The sequence below is a fragment of the Gavia stellata genome, chromosome 11, assembly GCF_030936135.1.
Source record: "Gavia stellata isolate bGavSte3 chromosome 11, bGavSte3.hap2, whole genome shotgun sequence".
Classification (NCBI taxonomy): domain Eukaryota; kingdom Metazoa; phylum Chordata; class Aves; order Gaviiformes; family Gaviidae; genus Gavia; species Gavia stellata.
Genome location: NC_082604.1, coordinates 5,620,888 through 5,627,868, shown reverse-complemented (window position 1 = coordinate 5,627,868; position 6,981 = coordinate 5,620,888). Strand labels below are relative to the sequence as shown.

Sequence of the window (6,981 nt, the reverse complement as noted above, 5' to 3'; positions counted from 1 at the left end):
CCAAAGGCTGGGAACACATTCCCGTCCCTCCTCCCCTGCCTAGTTGCTGGAAAGAGCCAACTCACCATTAAATCAAGACAGAAAACACTGTGCAAAACAAATCTGTCCAAGCAGAGAGCGGTGACTCCTTCCAGCCTCTCTCCCTCTCTGTAATGTCTCCTTTTGCCTTATACAGTATTAAAAAGAATATTTCTCTCATGTTGGGCTGAGAAAAAAACGTGGGTTCCTGAATTTCAGCACACTGTTGCCAGAGTGCTCAGCAGTACGGCAGGGCCCCAGACCATACCGGTGAGTCTGCCGCAACCGTGAGGGCTGAGCAGGGCAGACGCAGCCCGTGGGGTAGGTGCATGACCCCCAGCAGGTCTCCACCGCGTCCTTCCCTGAGAAAGCCTGCAAGAAATCCTGTCTCTTCTGCAATATGCCCCATGCCTTGAAACTCACTCCTGTAATTCCAGCCAGTCCCCACATTTTCTTACTCTAATTTTCCCACAGTCTTTCCAGTTTCAACTATTTTTTAAATTGGTTCCCTTCCTTCTTTATGTTCTTGTCATTCTGCAGGGTGCAGCACTTCTCATGCTTCCATGCTGGCCCAGACTGTCCCATCCCTCTCTACTTTTCAGAAAGCATGAAGAAATGCCCTCTAAAAAGAGTATTTTATTCCAAAAGGGTTTTGTGAAGAACAGTTACCAGCTTTGACTTGGCTAGCAGGGCTGGCTAGTCTACAGGGACAGAGGAGGTGGATGAATGGGGGAGGTCTCCCTTTTCCCTTAAGGAGCTGCATCTCTGTATCTTCACCTGTTGCTAAAACTAATGATAGCAGCTGCTGAAGCTGACCAGTTCTTCCTACTGGGAATCATCCTAAAAACCAGTAGCCCTCATGAGTTGGTTGCTGATTTTCTTCCCACAATGTCAGTAGCAAAACTTGTATTTTTTTGCTTGAGAAAAATAATCCTCTTAGTTGGAAAAAAGTTGTCCAAATAAACTTCCAAATACAAATTCTTAAGTCTACATTTCAGAAACAGAAAACAGCCTCTTGTCTCTCCCGTGGCAGTTCCCCAGCCACGCCTGCAGACCTCAGGCAAACACGAGCCAGCCCAACCCTCACTGGCAAACACGAGATGGCAGAACCACAGCTTGGCTCCTTTCCCTCCCCTAACGCATGACAGTCTCTCAAAAATTCTGATGTTTTAACAGAAGCTCATGAAGAGTTGATTTTATTCGCTGCCCTGCTCTTTGTACCTTTCAGGTTCATGTTGCAATCTGAAGGACTAGAAGCATATTGAAAAACAAAAACATTCAGGATCAGGAGTTTTATGAAGATGTCAAAAATCACGAGGTTTGTGAAAAAATGGCAAGGACTAGCAGTGTTATTGCCCTCAGTTACCAGCAGCGAGGTGGAGGTGGAGACAGGAGGCAACAGAAATCAAGTTCCAAGGAAACTTGTGATTTCCTTTTCCTATCACGGGTTCTCTCTCATCTCTCTCTCATCTGTCGTACATACCCACCTCCCACAGGGAATGGCCACAGTCACAGTTTCTGTCCAAAGGACATACAGTATCTTGGTGTACAAAACTAGCAAGTAGCGAAGCAGAGAGCAGATGACTCCCCGCGGGAGCTGCGTGACCCATCTCAGGGGCAGCCAGTGCTGTTCCCCGGCACTGGGATGCAGCCCCGGGGGTTCTCAGGGCTGCCTCAAGTGCAACTAGGCAAATGCCAGTTTCCTTCTGACCTATTACTATATTAAACTTCCCTTAGAAAATGACACAGCCAACTGATGGGAGCAGGAGTAGACACTCTAACATTAATTACTAAAACTGCAGGAGGTTAATTAGTTTTACTGAATAATTACTCAAATTGTTGCAAATGAACTAAACCCCAAATCCAAAGCTGTGTGCTTGTTTACCTGCCTGGAGATTCTCTGTATCTCGTGACACTGAAACTGATCTCATTTGAGGCACAGATTTAACTGCAGATTTAATTATTTCTCCAGTGCTGTATGGCACAGACCCAGCCCCTGGAATGAGGTCTGACTCCCTTCGGTCTGGAAGTTACAGACAGCAGTCAACTGCACTGTCAATCCAACTGAGAGAAGGAAGAGAGCAGTGGTAAGTGAAGTGGTAATGTTGGCATAAGAAAAGAGGGGGAAAACTGACCAGGAATATATTCAGGCTATAAATTAGAATACCTTTAGTGATTCATGCTATTGCAATTTATTAAAGGATTACTGCCCCCAGCTGCCAAATCACATGTTAAAGTCAACTGCTCTCCATTACACTTTAAATTAAAATGCTGGGCAGGCACAGCGACATCCAAGAAGTTCACTTATGTGACCTCAGAGAGGTCGATAGCTGGGCTCTGGTAAATAGTCTCAGTTTGGATTTCCAGATCTTATCTGGAGACATCCTCACAGGGTTGCTAATCACTACAGCCATGAGGTTCTGGCAAATAAAGAAGCCTAACGATCTTTAAGACAAAACTCAAGACATTTATGAAAAGAATTATAGGAACCTAGTGCTTGTGACATTGCCCTGGTGACTCCTTTGGTCCTATTCAGATAGATTGGGGAAATACCCAAAGGCAAATGATTCAGGTGTATGGTGTGTTTCTTCTATACGTGCTGTAATATACTGCTTTTGTACCAAACAGCACAATAATATTCCACGGTAAGAAGTTGTCTACAAGCAGTCACTTAAGAAAAACTTACCTATCTAATGATAAATCACACTGAAGTGGATTAATAAAATACCATCAACTTGCAATGCAGATGACCTTTTTAGAATTCCGTTCAACTTAACTAATTTCAGTTCAACTAAAATCTTTCTTAGGCAAACACCCGTTTTAGGGAACAATTTCAAGGACATGAGTAAGATTATTTTATTCATCTTTCTTAGAAGGTCATTTCCACAAAGCAGTGTGTTGGTCCTTATGACATCACTGTAGACAGATTTCATACATACATAAACTTGCCACGATCACCAGTTCACTTCCTCCTTCTTTCAGTGTCCTTCTTTATGTCACCAAACTTCTGGCTGTCTCTAAATACATCCAGGGGATGTGCATGTAAGAAAAAGTTACAGAATTAGCAATACAATCCTATCCGAGTCTGTTCTGGAGATTAACTTCATAACTGACAAAGGCTAGCAGGAAGATCAAATACTATTAATCTGCGGCTATTCAAAGTCACCTATGGCTGTATATAGAACTACCTTACTTTATACTATTTACACAGTTATCTTTACTACTTAGCATGAAAGTTTACAATATAGGTAAACTTCAGGTAATAAAGCTTGAAAGAATCTTGCAAGGACAAAACAATCCGTAAGTTATCAGCATCTTTGCCAACGGGCATTGGCATAAAGATTTGGCCCAGGATATGAGCGGCCTGGGGAGTTATCAATACCTCTTCCATTCTTGATCTTACCGCATCCTAAAGGGATTTAGCAGAAAGCACCTGATCTAGCATACAGACATTTTCCCCATCCTTCCTAGTGTTACGGAAGAGCCCTGCTATAGGCTGAAAATAAAGTCCTTATACAAACATAGCTTGCGTGCCAAGTGTCTACGGTACTTTCATCTTGGAGAAAAATAAAGCAGCCAGTAAAAAGCAAATTTTAGGTCCTATTTTTTTTATTGAAGAGGATTGAGAAGCAATGTGGGGTTTTTTTCTGGAAAACAAAGCCATTACTCAGGAATTTAATGTTCCTTTGGGTGAAAATAGGGGAAGCACAGGACCATGGTTAAAGCAAATACACAATAATACAGCTTATTCACCTGCAACAACTTTTCCTTAAAGATGCCTTTACACAAGAAGTATCCCTTAGAAGCAAAGCCTCTAAGATGTCCCTGCTCATTCCCACCTCTGAACTGGAATTTGTTACCCCCCTCAATTGTGCTGACACAGCTGTTTACAGAACATGCTATAAAACAGATCACTGGGATAATCTTGGTTAAAATGAAAACAACACCGCTTCTCCCTGGAGGGATATTTTTAACCTGCAACCCCAGAAGCAGTTGTATCAGCAAACTGGAGAGAGCAGACACCACAATGTGAGGAGAGTTAACAAGCAGTTTGGGAATGAGGAGAGAAAAACATAAGCAGGAACCTCCCAAACAGGCTTCATTGCCAAAACCCATCTCATGCAACCAGACACCGATCTCCTTCTGGCTCTCATTTAGTGGAATTCTTCAGATGAGTGTGAAATACCCAAAAACCACATTCAACACTTTCTCTGTATTGCTTTAAGCAAGTATGCACACAAGCAAAATATTGCACAGAGTAAAATCAAAGGCCATTTTCTAATGTCTTTTTTAAGTCCAAGGTATTTTTGTATAAAATGTAACAAATTCTAAAAATACTATCTTTAGAAATACAAAGCTCTTTTCTCAAGTCCAAGGAACAGCACTGCAATTTAAATTTCCCACACTGACATTTATGTCTAATGAAATTTTGGTTTCTTTAAAGATTGGAAATATGTTTCACTCATCTTCTGTAGGTAGGTGGCTGATCTGGAAAACCTAAAATACTCTTATAAGATATCATCTTTCTTGCTCCTGATTACATCAACAGGCTCTGCAGCCTCTTCTCCTGACCTTCCTAAGGGTTTGGTGGCAGGTACCCAACACCAGCCCTGATACGGTGCAGCTATGACCTGGGATCAGGCTGCTGGAGAAGATCTGTGTGAGGCAGACCTGGGAAATGCCTCAGCAGGGACTCAGGAACAGCTTAGTCCTTCACCCCTGGTCATGTCTGAGCTATGCTACGGGTACGCTTGTGCCCAGCCTCACACCTCGCTGCTCCTGGGCTCAGCCTTGGACTGGACGCAGCAGTATGGACCCAGCAGGGAATCAGGGCTCTGGGCTGACCCAGGCTCCCCGCAGCCACCCGCTCAGCTTGCCCGACACGGGCACAGTGGGACTGCTCCCTGCAGGGAGGCACTGCCACCCGCTGCTCCCGTTTTCCCTCACTGAGCAGCCCATCTCTGTTACTCCCTGGCAGCATCGTGTGCTGAGCTGCCCAACAGACACTGATCAAAGGTGATGTCCCATCAGACTGAGATTTTACAAAAACTCAGTGTTTTGCAGATTGTCAGACAGAATCCATAAGGCAGCTAATATGTTAGCACACTGCACAAGGTGAAGCACAGCGTTTCACTGAGTACAGCACTTTCCAGAGACACCTCTGTGTATATTTTAAAGAATAGGACATTGGCTACCAATCTTGCAAGAATACACAGCAAGTGAAAGAAAGAGCTATTGTGTTCACAGCATGTTTGGTTAAGGATCCTCTCCGCTGCAGGTGACGCTGTCAAGAGACCTGTGGTTACCCCCTTTGCTTTGCACCATCTATTTTTCATTTGCTATTTTCCAGAAAGGCATCTGCCACAGGTGGGTGAAAATGAGCTGGATTCAGTATCTCCTCCAAAACATACTGCCCTCTCACATCAGAACAAAGCTTAGAACTTCATCCAGGGTAGCATTTGCTGTATTCTCAGCTATGATGTGATGAAAGATCTGTGGCCTTCTGGCACCAAGGAGGCAGAGTGATCAACCCATGCCTTCTCTGACAGGGGTTGATCACCACTTCTTCAGATCACTTCTTCTTCAGAAGGTGAGTGATTCCCATCAGGCTTGCATGTTAACAAGGTAAGGACAACTCCTCTGCTGTGGCTGTGCTCTGTGTTGGCTCAGGATGGTGACGGAGCAGGTGACACCAGGTGAAGATGCTTCTTTCTGACAATGGATTTGAGAGATGCTGAGATCTCTCTGTATCGAAGCCCATACAGAAAAGGGAACAAAACTTTAGGCAGAATCATCAGGACACTGCAGACTGTCAGGGAGACCCAGATTCCTGTTTGCAGTCCAGTGGCAACATTAATGCACAAGAATGATTCTACAAAAAGGGCCAAGAGTGGAAAGAAGTAAAAAAATAACACAGTGTTGTGCATTAAGAATGTTACAGTGGCTCTGGAGCATATGCTCTCCCATATACCCGATTGTTTGGTTTTAAAATACAGAACAGCATAGCAACAAAATATTAGAGACAGGCAGAGAAAGATAACCACGGTAGAAAGCCAGAAACAGAGTTTCAGAGCATCAGACCCATTCAGAGTTAATATTAGTATTACTGGAACTGAGCATATTTCTAGGATACAGGGCACAAAGCTGTGAGTGGTCGATAGCACCAGGAAGAAAATCCCAGGGAAAGCCCCAGAACACATCCATAGTAACACAATGATTTTTTTAGTTCGTGAAGGAGGCAAAATAGCAATATAGCGCAAAGGAAACAAAATAGCTATGTATGTGTCCAAAACTATTGCAGCAGCTGTGAACAATCCTCCACAGTAAGCCACTGCCAGCAAAAATAATAGGAGGACACAAGCTTCCTTTGGGAGATGTACACGGGCTGCATTGAGAGCAGCTGACAGGGTGTAGAACAAAAGGTATATCAGATCAGAAAGCAGAGCATTTCCCAGCAGCATGTACCTTGTTTCCCGACGGATCCTAAACCTAGAAAAGATCACAAACAAGATGGTAGGAATGATGAGGACACCTGCCACGAGGCAGACAACTGGAGGGATTAAAAACATCTTCATGTCTGTGCCTGATGGGTTGAGAGCCAATTCCTCCAGAAAATAGTACAAAGAAGTGTCATCCAAATTTGAGGAACTGTTGACCTGTGTCTCCCTGGGGTGGTATGCAGTTCCATTCGCTCTCTTTACTGAAGCACAGCCAGAGAAGTCCATTTCCTTAGGATTTGGGGATGATTGTCTGACTTGGAGAAAGCAAGATCTTCTACAATGAGTCCTTAAAAAAGCAAATGAAGCAGAGGATGCAAAAAGATAGAAGCGAAGTGATTTCTGTGGCCAATTCTACCAGCTCTTCTCAAGGACAGAAAGTTGAAACTTGTAAGTGAATTCTGTGGTGCCAAAAGATGTTTTTGCCTAAAATGGAGATTTTCTTTTCTTTCTGCAAAATCTAATG

The 6,981-nt window shown here is 43.7% G+C and overlaps 1 protein-coding gene across 1 annotated transcript; it reads right to left on the bottom strand.

The window, feature by feature from the left end:
* Nucleotides 1-5,684: 5,684 nt before the first annotated feature.
* Nucleotides 5,685-6,743, bottom strand: GPR148 (G protein-coupled receptor 148). Its single transcript, XM_009807329.1, has one exon. It carries the CDS (start codon nucleotides 6,741-6,743, stop codon nucleotides 5,685-5,687), a length of 1,059 nt encoding a protein of 352 aa, XP_009805631.1.
* Between the last annotated feature and the right edge of the window lie 238 nt (nucleotides 6,744-6,981).